The sequence below is a fragment of the Microcebus murinus genome, chromosome 15 (genome assembly GCF_040939455.1).
Source record: "Microcebus murinus isolate Inina chromosome 15, M.murinus_Inina_mat1.0, whole genome shotgun sequence".
Taxonomy (NCBI): Eukaryota; Metazoa; Chordata; class Mammalia; order Primates; family Cheirogaleidae; genus Microcebus; species Microcebus murinus.
Genome location: NC_134118.1, coordinates 37956933 through 37978292, shown reverse-complemented (window position 1 = coordinate 37978292; position 21360 = coordinate 37956933). Strand labels below are relative to the sequence as shown.

The 21360-nt window shown below is 37.3% G+C and overlaps 1 protein-coding gene across 4 annotated transcripts in view; it reads right to left on the bottom strand.

The window, feature by feature from the left end:
- The window catches only part of SH3D19 (SH3 domain containing 19), a 151154-nt gene that overhangs the window by 41326 nt on the left and 88468 nt on the right, over nucleotides 1–21360 (bottom strand). For 2 of the 4 annotated variants that reach the window (XM_012783717.3, XM_012783718.2), the window contains 4 exons: nucleotides 9098–9138; nucleotides 3082–3124; nucleotides 829–967; nucleotides 554–707 (listed from right to left, as the gene is read on the bottom strand). In XM_012783717.3, the coding sequence (XP_012639171.2) occupies nucleotides 554–707; nucleotides 829–967; nucleotides 3082–3124; nucleotides 9098–9138 (377 nt within the window). Of the gene's footprint in view, nucleotides 1–553; nucleotides 708–828; nucleotides 968–3081; nucleotides 3125–4176; nucleotides 4218–9097; nucleotides 9139–11772; nucleotides 11985–21360 lie in introns of all 4 variants that reach the window. The other 2 variants (XM_020280160.2, XM_076010585.1) reach the window with 2 other exon arrangements.

Genomic DNA, 21360 nt, shown 5'->3' with positions numbered 1-21360 from the left:
AGTGTTCTTCAAGTTATATTGGTTCATATAAGAAACATTCATTATATAATATCTTAAAACACCATTAAATTCCTGATTCTCATCAGACTTATCAAAGGAATTATTTCTCTCTGGTTGTCAAAATTCTAACATTTCTAATCCTTTACTTTTCCAAAGCATCTTACTCTTATCTCTGTCACCCTAATACAATCCTTTTAAAAAGACTAATAGGACAGTCACCCTTAGTATGCTATCCTAAGTTTAAGTTGCTAAATATAACATGCTTCTCAATGGAAATAAAGGGTATCAGCATTAATATGCACCATGAGTTAAACAGATGATGTTTTTGTGATATAAACTAGGATGAACCCAATAGATGAGGGCTGCAGCTTGTGAGAATGATTATAATAACCACTGCATACTCAAAGAAAGTAAGCACACAGTGATCATACTGACTGGGAAGCGGAGCTCAATGACTTATGCACACATTGCAAATTATTTTAAAGGATGGAAGCCTACTGATTACTTCCATAGATGTAGGTCAGAATTAGGGAAGACAAATTACTCGCATTACTTTGAGGCAGATCGTTGTCTATTTCTTCTGAAAAGTCAGTCTGAGTTGCAGAAGTAATAGTGTGCCTTGGAGTGGCAGCAGCATTATTATTATTTGTAGTATTAACTTGAACTTGGTTTATTTCTTTTATGACTTCTTCATAGGATGGTGGGAGCTACAAAACAAAGAAGGAAGATTTTTAGACATCTATGGGCAATAGCCAAGTCTCACTGTTCTTATCACTGAATTTCATTTCAAAAATAAACAGGCAAAGAGATAACAGAATGTTTATTTACCTCATCAGGAACCAGCTCACTTGGCCTCCAAGGGCCTGCAGCAGAAGATGGGGAAAATCCCAGTCCTGGGGGTGGGGCTCCTGGAAACCACGAGGCTGGCCTCAATGGCTCAGCTGCCACAATGGTGATCTCTGGGCGCCTAGTGGACAGAAGCCTCAGTAAGGTTTTGCATGTTGGTAACAAGCTATTGTCCCTCTATCTGCAAATGCTCAAAGATTCATGAAAACCACCAGCACCCAAAAAGTTATAAGAACAACCACATTCACAGAAATGACCTGTGACAGGCTGCAAAACAGCAAATGACAGACATCCTCTATGATTTTGGCCTCCAAAAGTTAGAGATATGTACTCTGAGCACACTTGACTCTGCCTTAGCTATTAAGGATAAGAATTAAGTAAGGCCCATACAATCTGTTCATTCCAGGGTTCTGTCTGCTGCTATCAGCCTATAGGGCAAGCATATAGTGAATGGTAGAAAAACATACTGGTCAAATGGAATTGTTTGATTTTCTGTTATTACATGGTACATACTCCAAAATGAAAATTACCATATAAAAATTACCTCTTCCTCCTCACCCCATTTCTGTCCCAATTCAAAGTTATCTTTGAAGTGTTTTGGGTTTACATGTTTACTTCTAGACCCTGATATATGTCTCTGTGTTCCTGATCAGTTTTGGATATGATATGATGATTACTCTTTAATACTGAGGAGCCATAGTGATTTAGGCATGACTTCTTTCATCCTATTCTTAAACTGATTCTACATTCTCATGTTTAAATTTTGTCTTTAACATGATTTCCTAACAAACACCAATTGTATGATCCTGCTGAGCAAATCAACCAACATCTCTGAGCTTCAGTTTTCTCACCTAACAAATAAGGATACCTGCTCTGCTTTTCTCTAGCACTCTATGGCAAATAAAAATTAAAAAGCACTGTCATTACCAAAATTGTGTATATGCACACTGTCATGAAGCTTGTGAAACAGCAGAACTTGACCATTAATTAAACTTGAACTGGGTTGGGCATGGTGGCTCATGCCTGTAATCCTAGCACTCTGGGAGGCCGAGGCAGGTGGATTGCTTGAGGTCAGGAGTTCAAAACCAGCATGAGCAAGAGCGAGACCCTGTCTCTACTATAAGTAGAAAGAAATTAATTGACCAACTAATATATATATAGAAAAAATTAGCCGGGCATGGTGGCGCACGGCTGTAGTCCCAGCTACTTGGGAGGCTGAGGCAGCAGGATTGTTTGAGCCCAGGAGTTGCTGTGAGCTAGGTTGCTGTGAGCTAGGCTGACACCATGGCACTCACTCTAGCCTGGGCAACAAAGCGAGATTCTGTCTCAAAAAAAAAAAAAAATTAAACTTGAACTGCATTCCGTAAAAACCTCTGCTTATAGCTTTTGTTTAATTAAATAGAGTTACTACTTAAAAAATGTTAAGTATCATATATGCATTTATTCTTATGACAACCTTGTGAATGACTGGCATTATTTTAAAGATGAGGATACAGAAGCTAATGAGGTTAACCACCCTGACCAAGGTCACATGGAGTGAAATAGTGAAGTCAAGATTTGAACTTGGTTCTGTCTGACTCTAAAGTCCTTCCTCTTCGTTATTCTATACGATATTGTAAGAAATTTTAAAGCAGGAACCATGACCTATAAAAATCTCTCTATGCACTTATCCACCTGTCTACCCTTCCATTCTTCTCTTTGTCCACGTATCTATCCTTCCATCCATTTTACTTATCTATTTGTCTGTCCATTGGTCCTTCCCTTCTATTCTCCAGCTACTCTCTTCTCACTTCCTTTCTGCAACCTGCCATCCACCATTTATTCATACAGCTATCTATCCTTCCTGCCTGCCTCTTTTCCTTTCTTACCCTTCCATTCAATTTTCTATCCTGTTACCCATCCATTTATCTAGGCAACATTTACTAGGTAGCTATGAGGTACAAAGCATTTCTTCGTAGCAGTTATAACAATGCTTTACATGTAGCATTGTTTAATAAACATTTAGAAAATTAACTTTAGTAAATAATAACAAATCAAAAGAACATTTTCAGGGCTGTATCACTTCTCTCCGGCAAAATATTCATCATTCAAACTTATAGATTTATTCAGGAGATGTACCGATGAGGCAGAACAGAGTAACATACAAAATAGAAATATTTAACCTCCTAACTGATGGCACAATTTTATTTCAATAATTAGCAGAATATATGCTCTCTATTATAAATATAACCATACCTCCTATCTCGATGAAGTTCACTCTGAATAGAAGTCCGAGAAGCTATATAAGAAAGAATAAACTGGTTTAGTACAAAATCAGTACATTTGGTAAAAGTTTAAATTTTTATAAAGTACAATTGGAAAAAATTAGCTTATACTTGACATCATATAGAATGTATAAATTTTAATATTCCTTAGTAGAAAAGTAAATCAAAATGGTCTTTTTATTGGCATAAAGTTAATTGCAATTATATATTTGAATTGCATAAGAAAATATAGATTTTAAAAACTCCCCAAAGCACATTCTGTGGTTCTGAAAATAATTTGAAGAATGAACAGAGAAAAGAAGACAGTTATTAAATATAATGATAGTTTAAATTTTTTCCAAGTTTTATTGTATAAAGTAAATCAAGTCTTAAACAATCTGGGAAATATGTCACATATCGGGTCAATTTCTATGTAATAGAGAACATTATCTCTATTTTAAAGGAGCATATTCTAAAGGTCCCTTTGGAAAAAAATCTTCCAATACTATACTGTAAAGATTTGTGCACAAAGGGAATTTATTTCAGATATAATTTATTTCAACCAGTTGCTTTCATCTCTCTCCAATACTCCATTATTTTAATTCTTTTCATTTGAAAAGATTAAAAGTATGGACCTTTTCTTTCTTTCTCCTATTAACTTCTGCTTCTCTCTGAACAAGGAGGCTGCCAAAGCTGGGGGAGGCATGAGTGGAGATGGGGGGTGGGAATGACATTTAGGCTGGGATTGGAGCTGTGACAGGTGAACCCGTGCTGGGTGGCAAGGCAAATCTCTAACATCTGAAACCAAAACCACTGAATCTCAACTTGGAAGATATCCTTATATTCATATCATCAACTGGTTTGACTATTATATTTTTATCAAGAGCTAAACCAAGCTGCAGTACATTTTGTCTATTGGAATAAAAGAGGATACAGAGCTCTGCATGGTATGTCTGACTGGTAAGAGTGGTTTCATTAAGTCAGAGGCTCACCCAACTGTGCTACAATCAAATCACCACTATCTCTAAAGCTGGAATCAGCAGACATAGCACTTTTAAAAGACTTCATGTTATTGTCACAAACATACCTCTTCCATGGGGCATTTTTGCTGTGCACTATTCATGAGTGCTAAGAGAAAAAAAGAAGGGGTTATAGAAGAGAAAAGGGAGAAAAAAGAGTGAACCCAGTTGCCTAAGCTTTCAAAGGAATTCAGGAGCAAGGCTGTCTTGCCATGCCACTGTTTTTCCCTACCCTGAACACTAAGATGGAAAAAAAGTTGATTAACCATAGTTTCAGAGATTAAAGAAATAAGTTGCTGCAAAGATTTGCCTTTACAGACCAGGACATCCACACATGTAACCACAGTCAAAAAAAAAACGTGCCTGTAGTTTCTAACAACAATGCAAAATAAAAAATCTAAAAATCATTTTGCAAAATCAATTTGCTATTTCAATAAGGATAAATTTTAAAGTATGAATAATACCTAAAAGGTAATTCAGGAGTTGATTTATGTTGTTTTAAACCAGTGGCTTTTAACCTGATTCTGCCCCTTCGCACCAGAGGTGATTAGTATTAATAACAGCCCCCCATGGGCAGCAGAGAAGTATTGCCACTCTTGATGCAGCAGAACAAGGAGAGAGGTCTCATAGTCATACTTACAGATTTCCTTCTACACATCCTTTGAGAATCATTGCTTTCCCCTCCCTTCTCTGATTTTTTTTCACATCTACTCATCTTCTATGAACTCTCTCTCTTTCTTGATCCTTTTGGAATGACTGACACTTTTTGTCAGTGCTAAACAATTTAATAGCGAGAAACACTTCGGATTTCATGTTGGATTTTCATGTGGGTTTTCACACTGTTCCTGCTAATTTCTCAACTATCCACTTCTCACTTTCTCAGATTAAACAGATTTGCTGTAGTTGTTGCCAGGAGAATCAAATTTCCCACCAATGTCCATACAGACCAACATGTCCCATTTAACCTCTATGCCATAAGTTGTTAGTCTCATGTGCATTTCGGGTTAATGCCACAGAAAAAAAGCAGTATTTTCAGTTAAAGTTATCCTATCATTTTAAAGAATTATTTTTAAACTTTTCTAGTTCAAGTGCTTAAATTCTAAGTACAAGACACACTCATATTAAGTTATTTACAAAAGAGTTGAGATGTGGATTTGCAATATTACCACCAATAAAGAATCCTTCTGAGTTCCAGAAGGATCATAAGCATGGAAAGACCCTCAGTGATGGATCAACTTGGTCAAACTTCACAGAGGAGGAAACTGAGATAGAGTGAAGTTAAATCAATTATCCCAGGTCCAACAGCCCATTAGGGACATGGCTGAGAGCAGGCTGTTTCTTAAAGCAGTTTAACTCCTTGTGGAGCCAGGAGAGTGGGATGCTAATCCCGATTTTAAATAATTCAAAATTACCAATTGGAAGAAAATAAGCACATAGAAGAATAGCCATAGAACTACCTTATCAATGAAATTCATAATAATAAAGAAGTCATTGACTACATTTGTTTGGGACAGGGTATGAGCTACATGCATTTAACACAATAACAGGAACATCTGTGGAGTGGAAAGCTCAATGGCCTTGAAGTCAAGAAGCCTAGGTTCACATCTCAGCTCTTATTTTGTGAAGCCATTTAACCTCTCTGAGACTCAGTTTCCCTACCATCTGTAAAATGGGATTAGCAGCTACCATGCAGAATATTATTTTATAATGTATGTGAAATAGTTCCTGACTTATGGTAGGTAATTACTATTAACTAAATCTGAATTTCAGAAAATAATTGTCTCTTAAAAAGTTAATGAGAGGAAGAATATAAAATTCTAGATATGTCCAATTAGGACACACCAAAAAACTTCACCAGGCTAGATATGGTGGCTCATGCCTATCACTCCAAAACTTTGGTAGGCTGAGGCAGGAGGATCACTTGAAGCTAGGAGGTCAAGGTCAGCTTGGGCAACATAGCAAGATCCCATCTCTACCAAAAAAAAAAAAATTGCTGGGCATAGTGGTGTGCACCTATAGTCCTAGCTACTCAGGAGCCTGAGGCAGGAGGATCACTTGAGTCCAGGAGTTTGAGGTTGCTGTGAGCTATGATTGCACTGCACTCTAACCTGGGTGACAGAGAACAGAGAGAGACCCTGTCTCAAAAAAACAAAAACATACAACCATTTTAATGGTCTAGTTAGGATGAAAATTATTTACAACTTTTCTTACAGAATAGGCAAAAAGGGAAAAAGAAAGGGGGATAACACAATTATTCTACATTCTGTGTTTGTAGGCCATCATGAAAGCTCTGTTTGGCCTTCTTGCCTAAATATCAGGAATAAATACAAACAAGTATTTCTTTAGTGTTACCAGGTGACTAACATATGCGAATTCAAAGACAAGTGGATTAATTAAAAAACAAAAAACATAAGACACCCCAAGCAGGGGTTTCTCCTTTGTTTTACCACCTCCTTCCTCTCTCTGCTAGGGCCCTGTTCCACCAGTTTCCTCTTCTCTCATGCTCCAGTCTCATCTCTCCACTGATTGCTTCCCTGCTGCCTACAAACGTCTTCACGTCTCCTCATCCTAAACAGTCTATGAACATGTTTGAATTTTCTCTTTGCCTGATCCGGCAACCTTCTCAAACCACAGCCCCGCCATCTCTTTCTGTTTACCACCAAATTTCAAAAAAGAGTAGCCTACCCCAGCTGTCCCAACTTCCATATATTCCACTCCTTGTTCAAAGTGGAGTGTGGCTTCCAACTTCAGTGTTCTACTGAAACTGCTTTCTCAAGTGTCTCCATCGACCTCTTACGTGCCACATCTAATGACCTATTCTTGGCCACCCTTGGCTTGGCCTTGCTGCAGCACTGAGAGCTATTGGTGGTTCACCCATTCCCTTCAAAATCTTCTTCTCCTTCGACCCCTAAAACGCAGCTGTCTCCTGGTTTTTCTATTATTCTGCCCACTCTTCTTCAGCTTTCATTTGTCCACTTCTTAGCTGTATTCTCCTTAAGTCTTATCCAGGGGCCTGAGGGTAAGCAAGATCCATCCTGGAGGATCTATGGGAAGTCAGTATAGATTACCATCCTAACAAAGAAGTCCTGAAACTCAAAGGGAGATAAGATGCCAGGGAATAAAGACAGGAGCCAGTAGACATGATTGAGTGAAAGGAGACCCTTCTCTTTAGCAGGGCTGGGTTTATTGAGTTATAAATCTTTTGCTTTATAGTCCCTTAAAGGCATACCTTGGCCTTAGACATCAACATTTCCCAAGAGTCTATCCCTTGTTATCTTTTCTATCCCATATATTTTCTCCCTAAATGTTCAGCTACTTCCAGGATTTTGCCTATAACCTTGATCACCCCAAATTATATCTGTAGCCAAGAAATCCTTGCCTAAATTCTAGGCCCTAATTTTTTTCCTTTATTTTCTCCTCCCTCCCTCCCTTCCTTCCTTCCTATTCTCTCTCTCTCTTTCTCTCTCTCTTTCTTTCTCTCTCTCTTCTCTTCTCTTCTCTTCTCTTCTCTTCTCTTCTCTTCTCTTCTCTTCTCTTCTCTTCTCTTCTCTTCTCTTCTCTTCTCTTCTCTTCTCTTCTCTTCTCCCTCTCCCTCTCCCTCTCCCTCTCCCTCTCCCTCTCCCTCTCCCTCTCTCTCTCCCCTCCTTTCTTTCTTTCCTTTCTCTCTTTCTTGACAGTAATCTTGCTCTATCGCTCAGGCCAGAGTGCAGTGGCACCATCATAGCTCATGACAGCCTTGAACTCCCAGGCTCCAGTGATCTTCCTGCCTTAGCTTTCCAAGTAGCTGGGACTACAGGTACAAGCCACCATGCCCAGCTAATTTTTTAAAATTTCTGTAGACATGGGGTCTTGCTATGCTGCCTAGGCTGGTCTTAAACCCCTGTGCTCAAGCGATCCTCCCACTTTGGCCTCCCAAAGTGCTGGGATTACAGGTGTGAGCCACTATGCCCAGCCTACACTCTAATTTCTTATTTAAATTCTCTCCCTGCTTCTCCTCTCCTCTCCAACTTCACCCCAAGTATTTTTTTTTCACATTATAGAAGATGTGTGTAAGACTCCAAGTATTCTAAGTTATGTGAAGCTATCCTGAATTTTTAATTTTTTTGTCTTAATTCCCTTCATCATACACTATGGCATTCACACATCTTTATAATTAACAAACAAAGAAAAAAAATGGAGTGGGGGCATATCTTTCTCTTTTGCCACCTTGTAAAATTTTCCTGGTATGGCTCAAATGCATGTTCTCTATGATTTGTGGACACTCTAAATTCATAATAAATATTAAAAATTGTTTCTAAAAATAGGCTACATTCTTCTCAGAGTGGTGACCTCAATTCAGAAAATGCAAAGAATATCCAAAATCTTATCTTTATCTTTTTTCTATAACATGTAATCCATGTTCTATTTGGGAAAGGGACCTTTCCAAAGCCTTTTATTAAAAAAAGAGTGTTAAAACCCCATACCAAGAGCAAGTTTTGAAGCTTTAACCAAGAGGTAAAGATAAAGTATGAATATGCCATTTTGGAAGGAATTCTTCATAGCACTTCTGTCTTGCATGTGGTAGTATAAGCCTACCCTCATAGGCATTTATAAAGTTAAAAAAAAATTATAATGAGAAACATGGAAGAAAATGAACCAAAAAGCACAGGATTTAATATTTTTTTAAACCTATAAGATGTCTCTAACTATAGAAAATAGTTACATAAAATTTATATGAGATTACAGAAACAAAACTAACTAGATAGCCAGATTTTTTTTAAAAATCTTTGTCCTCTTTTCATAAGAGAAAACAATTGTTCTGAGAAACTAGCTTATCAACAAATGAAAAGTTGAAAACTTGCTGTTTGTCCAAAATGCTTTATTCCTTCTTAGAAGCTACCCTTCTTAGGTTCTTTGTAGATTCATCAAATGCAACCACTTGATGGAAATCTAAATCATCATTTAAAATTATTACAGAGGAAAATACAGAACAGGAAAAAACAAACTTACATCTCTTGATTACTGCTCTGATGGACGACAAGGGTCCTTGGCTAGAAAAAGAAAGAAAGAAACTTATTATTATACACTCATCATTCCTTTTAAAGAAGAGTCATTCATAATGCCTGGTCATTTGGGGGACTCAATATGGTGCTAATCAGCAAGTGGATACATTAGTTACTGGCCTATCCTCTTTACAAAATAAAAATTGTAGAAAATTTTAAAATTGTTATATTGAAGATATTTTATAGGAAGAGAGGAATAATATATCTGCAGTGTAAATAAAAATTTACCTTAAAATTGCTTTCATAGCTAGCTATGTACTGCATCTTACAGTGAATTCCTGGATACCACATGTAATTAGATAGCATTATATGGTGCTCAAAAGATCTTTATACCTCATAGCTCTTTTATGTTTGCCATTGAAATTCCTGCCTTCTCATATCAGATCAAAATATACCATCTATATAGTCAATTTGACCTAAGGACCAACATTTCTTCTTAAGATTAGAATTTAAAACATCACCACCTACAAAAGATTAAATCTTCTGAGCATATCTTCCCTCTCCTCTCCTCCTTATCCTCTGTTGCCCTTCTGCCTTTTGTCATGGGATGATGCAATAAGAAGGCCCTCACCAGATGCCAGCCCCTCCATCTTGGACTTCCCAGCCTCCAGACCCATAAGCCAGTAAATTTCTGTTCATTATAAATTATCCAGTCTGTGGTATTCTGTTAGAGCAGCACAAAACAAACCAAGACAACAATATTCTGCCAGAAAGGAGAAAAAATTAAGTGCCAAGAGGTCTCTGATACCATGAAGCAAAGATGGTAATGCAAATATGTAACTGTTTTCAGCAATACTAATTAAAAAAAAAAAAGTGCTTAAAGGCTTTGTGTAAAACAACGACTTGAAAAAAAAAAAAAGAATTAGTATAAGGTATAGGTTGATTATCCCTCATCATTTTTTTTTTTTTTTTGAGACAGAGTCTCACTTTCTTGCCCAGGCTAGAGTGAGTGCCATGGCATCAGCCTGGCTCACAGCAACCTCAATCTCCTGGGCTCAGCGATCATACTGCCTCAGCCTCCAAGTAGCTGGGACTACAGGCATGCGCCACCATGCCTGGCTAATTTTTTGTATATATATTTTTAGTTGGTCAATTAATTTCTTTCTATTTTTGGTAGAGACGGGGTCTTGCTCAGGCTGGTTTTGAACTCCTGACCTTGAGCAATCTGCGCGCCTCGGCCTCCCAGAGTGCTAGCCCTCATCTTAAATGTTTTTTTTTTTTTTGAGACAGAGTCTCACTCTGTTGCCCTGGCTAGAGTGAGTGCCCTGGCATCAGCCTAGCTCACAGCAACCTCAAACTCCTGGGCTCAAGCAATCCTACTGCCTCAGCCTCCCGAGTAGCTGGGACTACAGGCATGTGCCACCATGCCCGGCTAATTTTTTCTGTATATATTACTTGGCCAATTAATTTCTTCCTATTTATAGTAGAGACGGGGTCTCGCACTTGCTCAGGCTGGTTTTGAACTCCTGACCTCGAGCAATCCGCCCGCCTCGGCCTCCCAGAGTGCTAGGATTACAGGCGTGAGTCACTGCGCCCGGCCTCATCTTAAATGTTTAGGTCCAGAAATGTTTCAAATTTTTTTGGATTTTGGAATATTTGCATTATATGCTTACTGGTTGAGCATTCCTAATCCAAAAATCTGAAATTCAAAATGCTCCAATGAGCATATACAATTCTCAACAAATTTTGGAAAACACCTTTTGTGATTGCATTGCCACTTGCGATCCAGGCTTCTTTACTGCTGGCGTAAGCTACTGTTAATAGGGCAACACTGTGTCGATAGTTTAAGCACATACTTTGATTAATTGTATTGCTTCTTGTTTGAGACATAGTAAACTACACTTTTGATTTGAAATTGGACATTTCATATTTAATAACCTGACAGGAGGGAAATGAAGGGTTAGGGGAAATGGCTTTCAGATTCTGAGGGGGTTGAGGTCAAACGTTGAGGTCAAGGCCAAATTGTTTCAGATCTAATTGCCTGAAGATTTATCTCCCTCTAGGATTCTGGGGTGCTACCTAGTTGTACAGAGTCCCCTTCTATCCTTTCTTCCCACTCTCTCACAAACAGCCCTTCTCAGGCTTTGCTATTGGGTCACACTACCAGTGTGTTTGCATATAACCTTAGTTGTTATAAAGGTGTTTTTAAGAAAGAAAATTGCATTTAGGGGTTTCTTAACCTACTGAAATGAATTTCTAATGATGAGATTTCAGTAATGATGATGAGAATAGACTATTATTATGCATATAAAACATGCAATCTGGCCTGGTGCAGTGGCTCATACCTAGCACTCTGGGAGGCCAAGGCAGGCGGATCGCTCAAGGTCAGGAGTTCGAAGCCTGAGCAAGAGTGAGACCCCATTTCTACTAAAAATAGAATTGGCCAACTAAAAATATATAGAAAAAATTAGCTGGGCATGGTGGCGCATGCCTATAGTCCCAGCTACTCGGGAGGCTGAGGCAGTAGGATTGCTTGAGCCCAGGAGTTTGAGGTTGCTGTGAGCTAGGCTGACGCCACAGCACTCCAGCCTGGGCAACAGAGTGAGACTCTGTAAAAAAACAAAAACAAAACCAAAAAACCCCCATGCAATCTATTTTAGAAATGAGGAAACTTAGGCTTACAGGTTAGGTATCCTGCCTGAGTCACACAGCTGGTAAGTGGTGGAGGCAGATATGAATTCACTACTGTCTGATTATAGTCCACAGTTCTCTAATTCAGGCTTGGGTAGATGAGTAAAAGTTTGTGGATGTTCCATAAAGTTCAATATGTACAGAAGTACCCCCAATCACAAAGTTGACCATAAAAATTTCTCATTGGAGTTTCATGCTACACTCTGTGGATGCAGAAGAAAACAAGTTGTTAAGTATGACATTTTAATGTCAAAAACAACAACAATAAAGCAAACCACAATGGTAATTCTTAATCCTACCTAAGGAAATCTGATCCCTCTTTTTAATTTGGATCATGTTTTACTTATTATAATAAGAGAGTCTAAAAAATATTTATACAACTTTCAAGGCAATAAAGCTTGTTTTCAAATTTAAACACACACATTTCCTTGGTGAGGAAAGAACTCACTCCTTTCACAAACCAGCACCTGGAATGGTGGGTTTGGTTTGTTTGGTACATGATTCAGAACAATGTCTGCAGGTGCTTATTGTCATCAATATATCTTTTTGGGGCTCTCTCTGTGTGAACAGGCAACTGAGTATGTTCAAAACACAGTTTTTGTAAAAACACTCAATCAAGGCCAAAGGCATATCACTATAGTACCACACAGTAAAGCAATTAGCTTAACAAAGAGTTAAGCTAATGCGATCCAGGAGTATAACTCTCTGGTCATGATGGTAAACATACCAGTGAATATAAAGTTTATTCTCTTGCACCGTCTTCCTCAAAGGCTCTCAACATTTGGATTGACTCAACCCCACATCCTCCTAGGAGAAGGGGTTAGGCAGGTTGATGTGATTTTTCCACGCTAGAAGAAGTACTCTCTCTCATCCATTCACTCATATATCCAAAACCTATTACATGCATGATATATAACAGGCACCAGGAATGCCCTGAAAGCACAGACTCTGACCTCAATGGGAAAGTCAAATATTGCCATCACATTCCTATTTATAGTATTATAGGAGTAGGCACAATGTGCTATAGATGCACAGAAGGTATATATCACTCTATCTTGGGGTCTAAGGAAAGGCTTCTGAAATGTGACATGTGTCTTGACTGCCATCTGAAGAATGTATAAAAGCGAGGTTCTAAAGAGCAAGGGTTAGGCGGCACAAACAAAGGACCAGAGGTGCTCAGTTAAGCATGGTTTGAGCAATGCAAATGCCATGACGAGAGATAAGCAGAAACATAGAATAGAAATAAGTACTGATGCCAGGTATCACTAGCTAGGTAAAACACTTAGAATTTATGAGTCAGGGGGATGGGAGCAAAGTGATTCAAAAGCAAATGAGAATTCATTTGGGACATCTCTTTGGAACAAGTCAATAGACTGTTGATGGTCTGTATGTGCCAGCCACAAGTGTTTGTGGTCAGGCCTGCTGTTTTCAAAGGATCTATCAACAAAGCCTAGAGTGCTGCTATTCTGTATTTTGAATTCTGTATTTTGAATGTGGACAGATCCACATTCTTAAGAACTAAATATATGTATGATAGGACTGACATGCTAATATCTGGTGAAATAAATAATGAGTGGGAAAGGTAGGAAAGGGTTGATAAAAAGTAAGCAAGCAAGAGGTAGTGAAGGTTTCTGGAAGTGCCAGGAAGGCACTGAAGAAGTCGAGGGTGTCTATGCATGTATTTATTTATTTATGAAGCTCTCACTGTGTACTTGGCACTATACTACAAATTGAGAACACCGACATGAATAATACACAAGCGTGTGCAGTCTTGTTGATAAGATCGGCAAATAAAAGAATGTGAAAAAAATGTTATACAAGGTATCATAGGAGCTCAGAGGAGGGGTGTTTAAATTCAACCCTGGGGGAGTTGAAGAAAACAGGACTGATGCCTGAATAGAGCTAGTGCAGGGTTCCTCAACCTTGATACTAGTGATACTTATTGCAAGAGAGGAAGGGTTTTCTTGTATATTGTAGGATGATTAGCAGCATCTCTGGCTTCTATTAATACCTACTAGAAATCTGTGGCACACCGTGTGCCCTCCAGTTGTGACAACCAAAAATGTCCCTAGACATTGCCAAATGTCCCCTGGTGTGGGGGAGGGAGGCACATAATAACCCTCTGTTGAGAACCACTGAGTTAGTAGCAACAAAACAGAGTAACAGGATTTATATTGATGGGAAAGTAGCTGGCTTCACTATTTCTAGTTAGCAAGACAAGTTGATGGTGGCAGTAGTGTATAAAATTGAGGGCTGGATATCAGGGAACAGGATAATGGCAGAGAGGAGGAGAGAAGAAAGAAAAATAAATAAATGTCTAGCACCAATAACTGTTTTAGGAAAGTGGTACTGTGGGTACACTAGGTAGAGAAATGAGTCTTTCTATAAAAGAACATAGAAAGTCAGTCATTCTATGAAAGGAACATTTGTACATAAGTCAAGGATTACCCACACTTTTTAAATGATAACTTATTTCTTAACCACAATAAAACAAAAGTGCTTGACTTGCTGCTGTTCAGGAAAAAAAAAAAAAAAACCATTACATGTGATTTTATAAAGATGTCTTCGGCTAACCTTGATTTGCTTCCCCAAACAGAAAGCAACAGTGTCACAGAACAACTTGTGTTTCTATCTGGTGTGTGCATTGCACATAACTTGTACCAGCCTATATTAACTGCTAGATTAAGGCAATACATTATGTAATGGAAAGAAAGTATTAGTAAGTAAATTATATTTTGCTACAAAGACAAATATAAAGGTACACTGCCATTAAAATGGCAATATCTAAATTTAATAGTGTCTACATTAATATCACCACCACAATATGTAGGGCCAGATCTGACAAACTGTGGGGAATGGGAAAGAAGTATATTATTTAAAATTAGTTTTAAAAAAACTTATAGTTCTGGTGAGCCTCCATATAAAATTTGGCAGGGAGGAAATTCCTTCTAAGAATTAGAGACTAAAGATTGGTAAAGAAAAATAATGAGATTCAACTGGAATGGCTTTTCCTAAAGTTACAGAACTACAAAGTACTTCTATTAGTTCTCTCAAATCTTTAGCAGAAAGTTACATAAATTCTGAGTTCACTCACTTCTTTATCACCAGTGACTGCTCAACTATGATCATTAAAATCAATAATACAACATCAAGTTACATCAGGTTCTTTTACATTTAATCCCTTTCAAGGACACGCAAATCATATAAGCAACTATTATGTATACCTTTAGTTTCAGGACAAATAAAGCTAATAAACATTTAAATGAGTTATATTAATATATACTACATATAAAATTCGCCAAATGAGTTCTATCAATAGTCATGTCTATGAGCATATAGAATACAGAGAACAGCTACAGAAAAAGCCAATAGGATGCGTGATGTACCTACTGGGGCAGCATGACTATCATGGGAAGAGTACAACTTCTGCCATCAGCTAGAGCTCCTATTTGTGGGAGCCGGCCAATTTGCTTACTTGCTAGAATTGTTTCCTTATCTGTCATTTGAGGATACTAATGCCTATCTTTTGGCTTGTTGCTAAAACTGAATGAGAAAACTATAGAAGATAAACACCACAGTGCTGGGCACATATTAGAGTTTCAAGTAATGTTAGTTATATTTCCTAGCCTATTTTCCAATATATAAAGTTCTGTAGTTCACAATATATGAGGCTGAAATTTTTGGAGCTATCCTGCCCTGACCTATAGTCATCATAACCCTTCCTTATAAATTCAAGTAACTTGCATTTCAGTTGGACTTATTATTCACCATTTATAACCATTCTGAGTCTCACAATGCACACTTCTCATATATCTAATCTCTTATGATGCCAAAGCAATAACAAAGCCAAGAGAACAAAGTTTTTGTGAACACTGTATTATCCCCATTGAAAATACAGATCTCAGTTCCTTTAGGTCACCCTTCCCAGGATGTTTCTCACAAAATGGGCATGGTAATCAGTACCTCTATAGATTTAGTTTTATATTTGTTTAACTCTATTAAAAAAGAAATCCCACACAAAAAAATTCAAAGATCTTGGAAGAGGCTTTCAACTATGTTATTTATAACTACAACACATTTAAAATTAGAACATGTTGCCCTGTCCTTCCCAATTCTTTTAAGTTTGTTTTTTTCCACACATGCATGTTTTAACTCCCTAATTAGACGGTAAGCTTCTCAAGGAGAAGAATATCTTCTACTCATTTTTATAGGGTAACTCAGTGGAACTGTATCATGTGCTCACTGAACTAATGTGCACTCAATTCTACTCACAGAGAGAAAGAAATATTATAATTTAAATAGCACCAGTGATTCCACCTATAATCCACGTAATAAGCAAATCCCCAGGAATAATTTTGCTGCTGGTTTTGTACAGTGGGTCTCAATTCCCAGTTACATCTGGTTGTATATATTAATACATCTTGCACAAAGTGTCTGGGTTTAATGTTTAAAAATAGGTATTTTTCATACAAAATGTCACCTTGATGAGCATCTGATACTCACTGAAGAACAGTATTCTCTTTTAACAGGAGACCGAAAACTGGCCAGGTTGGCCTTATTAAGAGATGGTACATTAGATTTTAACATGCACTTAATTTGGCAATACTATATTTTGGTGTCATTTAATAGAATTTCAGGGGTAATTCTGCCTATTCATAGTTTTTTTACTGTACAGTATCTTTAGAACCTGTCTCTTCATAAGTTAAGACTGTGGTAATTTCTAACCAATAAGTAATACAAACTTTTCACTTGGCATGCTGCTAAATTTCAAATCATGTGGAATATAAAATAGCATACAGTGATGTTAATCAGATGGAACTTGTCTGAGTGAGTTATGTTAAATGATGTGGAACAGTTATAACTGGATTTGAGAAGAGGTATGGTGCATAATGTCAAGTTAGCACCTAAGAAAGGCGGCATTTACTGCAACACGTGAGAACAGAATCTAACCTCTTCAAATGTGAATACAGAAAGATTGATAACTATTGGTCCGATGTATAATTGTGTTCAATGAATAACTACTGAATGAACCAAGGAATTTGTAACCAGAATAAATCTTTTCTGGGTATTTATCTTTCCTCCACAGTCAACCTAAAGTGATCTATAGGAAGAATTTTATATAGAAAGCCTAAAGACAAAAAGGGCTAAAATTCAATCCTCTCTTTTCTAGATATGTGTAGCAATATAGGAGGATTAAAATTTGTGATTAGGAGTTATTTGTTGGTAAAAGACATAAAAAAGATAGTATAGTTCTAAAGAGATGTCTATCAGGAAAAAAATAAGGAGTAATAAAATATTAAACAAATATATGGTAGTTTTAGTTTGGACCATGCACTACATCCAGAGATTGATTTTTCAAACTTTTGTCTTATTAGCTGATGATTTCTGTATTTCTGACCAAAAGACAAGTGTGCATTTAAGAATAAACTTTAATTTTCAATCAAGAAATTTAATGTCTCTATTGCAGACAGTATGCTAGATACTAAATAAACAAGATCAACTAAGGACACAGTCCCTGCCCATAGGTGCTTATGGTCTAGTGAGAAGCCTATATACAAGAAAAGAGCTTATGATTTGCATTTCTGCTTTTCTTAAAATTAGAACATTCATATATTTTTGACCTTGTATCAGAGGTATTTTTGCATATTATTTCCTCTACTAGACTACAAACTCCTTCTCAGGCCATATACATGTTGGAATGATGTTGTTGCATATAAATCTTAAAGAAATAATTACAGAAAGTTTAAAAATTAAGGTCATTTTAAAAGCCCTCTTGACATGCTCAGATTCCATGCCATAAAATACTTTTAGATCGTATGTAAAGAACAAGTCTCCAAAAAACAACTGACTCATCCAGTTGCACCCTATTTAACAATGGCTTTAAACATGTCAAGTTCTCAAAAAAAAAAAAAAAAAAAAGAATAGAAAACCCACGCCCTTCCCTCAAACCTGTCATCCTGGTTTCAAAAACTATATGCAAAAGGGTGACACATCTCTTCGGATACTTCCTTATGGACCTTCAGGGAATACCTTGTATAAACTCCTGGGACGGATATGAGATAGGCAGGAGACACGGTCTGGCAAAAGTAGGACACAGGAAGTTTGGTAGAAATTCAAACAGAAATCCTGTGATCACACCGAAGAAGGAAAAATTAAAGGCAGATGTTTCCTACATGACAGTCCATACTTAGGGTCTTAATATCTATATAATAACAAATAAACACCAAGTAAAAGCCCTCTGTCCAAGGATGAAAAAATTTTCAGGGAGAAAAAGTTTCTCATAATATACTAGTTTATCACCTACCTAGAAAGATCTGCTTTATAGTGTTAGATCCTTTTCTTATTAAACATATACTTAATACTCCAATATGCTGCTTCACATCAGAATATATAATCTACTTTTCTCTCTTCTCTTCGTTCTAGTATGTAAAAGGATAGAAGATGGTGGAATATAGGAAGCAGTAATTATACCACCTCTTATGCTTGCTGCTAATAAATTCAGGCACGTCCAGTGATGCTTTTAGATGTCAGAGTTATGGAGAATAGCCTTTTTTTGTTTTGGTTTGGTTTTTTTGGAGACAGGGGCTTGCTTTGTTGCCCAGGCTGGAGCGCAGTGGTGTCTCATAGTTCACTGCAGCCTCAAACTCCTGGGTTCTAGTGATCCTCCTGCCTCAGCCTCCAGAGTAGCTGGGACTACAGGTGTGAGCCACCATCCTGGCCTAGAGAATAGCTGTTAATTCTAACATTTCTGGTTAGAGCTTCTAGTTATCTCTTTACTTCCTTAATGCATGAACAAATCTAACACTTTTTAAATAATCCAAGATTAACTCTGTTGCTTTGGAGACACTGAAAATCAAAGGAACACATATGTAAGTATGTATCTGATTGATAGATTACTTGATTTTAGGGCATATAAAGGAAACAGGAGGAAAGGTAGGAAGGATGGAAGAAGGAAAAGAGAAATCAGACTCCAAACACAACCTGATAAGTCTATCAGAGTAAAAGTGGAGGATTAATTATTTAATAGGGATATAATTAGTGTCTACCAATATATTTGGCCTTTAACATCATTCCTAAGTCACTTTAAATCATTCAGTATGAAAACCTAGAAGGGACAGCTGCATAACAAAGGTGTCTGGTGTCTACTGATGATGTGGCAATCAAAATCAGTACCAAAATTCAAACATTACAGAAGCAGCTGATTTTTGGAATTTGGCTAACAGCAAAATATGTTACAAACAAAGGAGTGTGTGCATGCATGTGACTATTTGAGAAGATGTCTTAACTTCCACATGTGATATTTTTCAAATGAGACCAAATTCACCTCAATCCATCAGCATAATATTCTCCTGTAAAAAAACTCTACTATTAATAAAAAAATATGAAAAATCAGTGGCTTTAATAGAAGGCCACAGGGAAAGAAAAAAGGTGAGAAACATGCTTATGTGTCTCTATCCTTTATGAGATTAATATAAAACTACTATGAGAGATGACAGTTGCCATTTTTTAGTGCAAAACCAAAAACATATTTTAAACATCTGAAACTGATCAAAATGTTAATTAATTGACACTTCCAAAAACTTAGAAAGGAATTAGGTCAGTTTGAAACCCAGACTTTATGTTAAATAGGGAGGTGGATACTTTTTGAAAAGCTAAAATTAAATGTTAATAAAAATGCATAAATTATTTAAGTTGTTAAGACACTGCAAGATTTTTCCACACCAGATGACATCTAAATAATATCTTTTAAATGTGAATGCCCTAGCCATTTCTTAGCTTTGTATCACTTGGGTTTAGGTCAGCTAAGCTCTTCCTTTTACCTTATAGAGGTCCCTACACCATTACATTGCTATCTTTTCACCAATTTCCAGTGAGGTCTAAGCCAAAGTAAAATACACTCTATCAATGGTTGAGGAAATAACAATGAAGCAACAAATATATACAAAAGAGCAAAACCTAAACAATATAAATTTATATATCAAAAGCCTTTTAAAAGGCCTTTATTTTACTGAAAAAAAAACAAATACCTTAAAAAAACTTATTTAACTGAGTTCTTAAAAAATAGGTAGTTCTTAAAGAGTTTCTGTTATAAAGCTGAAGGCTTTGACCAGGAATGTAAACAAAACGTGGAAACAGCTGAATTCATTCTAGCAACACAAGGATTTGTTCTCTCCTGGGAATTGCAACAGAAACTTCAACAGTGGGTAAGCACAAGACTTTTGCTATAAATATTCAACAATTTCTCCATTACACAAGTAAGGCTAGCAGCCCTCGCATCACCTAATATCTATTTTTTGCAAAGCCACTGGGGAACTTTTCCACTGGATACTAGGAACATATTCGATGGCTAACGAACATTAAAGTCATTTAAAATTTTTGCTGCCAAAAGTCACATGAAATTGCCCAACAAGTGTAAATTTCTAGATTTGGGAGATCACAGAAAACTAAGTTTCAGGATACCATATTATGCATTTGAGGATACTTTCATTTAAGGGTAATGACTATTCAATAGGACCATAGTCACTGAGTACAATTGTCCCCAAACAAACAGTTCTGCCTTTTGAGAATATTTAAAAAGATTCACAAAGAGTAAAATTGCCTTTTATCAGGATCAGAAAGAAGTAGAAAGGAGGGAAGCAAGAAGACGCAAAAGAGGATGTAGGAGCGAATGGCAGGTATGGGGTCCAGCTGAACAAAGGAAGGAGCACAGTACTCTGCATGAGCAGAGCGAGGTTTCCAAACGCTCTCAAGGAAAGGACTGCCTGAGAGATGAAGTTCATATTGGTGCCATACTTTGAAATAACCAGCCTGCTACACAGGAGGTTTATGCTGTCCTGTACCCATTCATTCCTCCTTTCCTCCCACACTGGAGGCATTTTATTCAACCATTCTGACCTAGCCCCCGCCTTGTGACCGACTCACTGCGAAGTGGCCTGACGCAGTCTGTGCCAAAGCAAAAGAATAAGCAAAACCAAATGCTACCGGAATCCACGTCTATGAAGTAGTAAAGAGGCCCCTAAACTACTGATTGTTCAATATGATCCCAAGCTTATTTTTAAAATCTTACTTTAAAAACTATATATTTATTTTGTGATGGTCTAAATGTTTGTGTCCCCTGCAAATTCATATGTTGAAATCCTAACCCCCAAGGTGTAGCTATTAGGAGGTGTGGTTCTCATGAATGACATTAATGTCCTTGTTAAAGAGGTCGCAGAGAAATCCCTTGCCACTTTCACCACACGAGGACACAGTAAGAAGGTACCATCTAAGAACCAGAAAACAGGCCTTTACCAGACACCAAGTCTGTTGGCACCTTATCTTGAACTTCCCAGCCTCCAGAACTGCTATTTGTAAGCCACCCAGCCTATGGCGTTTTGTCATAGCAGCCTAAATAGGCTAAGATATATATATATATTAATACAAGAAAAGTGAGAACACATCTACCCAGTGGTGTGCTAGAGCCAGCTCATACTAACTCATGAGAGCTTACAATTAAATTTTCAGAAATTTTACAAGCCAGTTGCTAAACGTAGCCATTCTTAAAAATTATGTAAGCTTACAATTAAATAGATCACATAA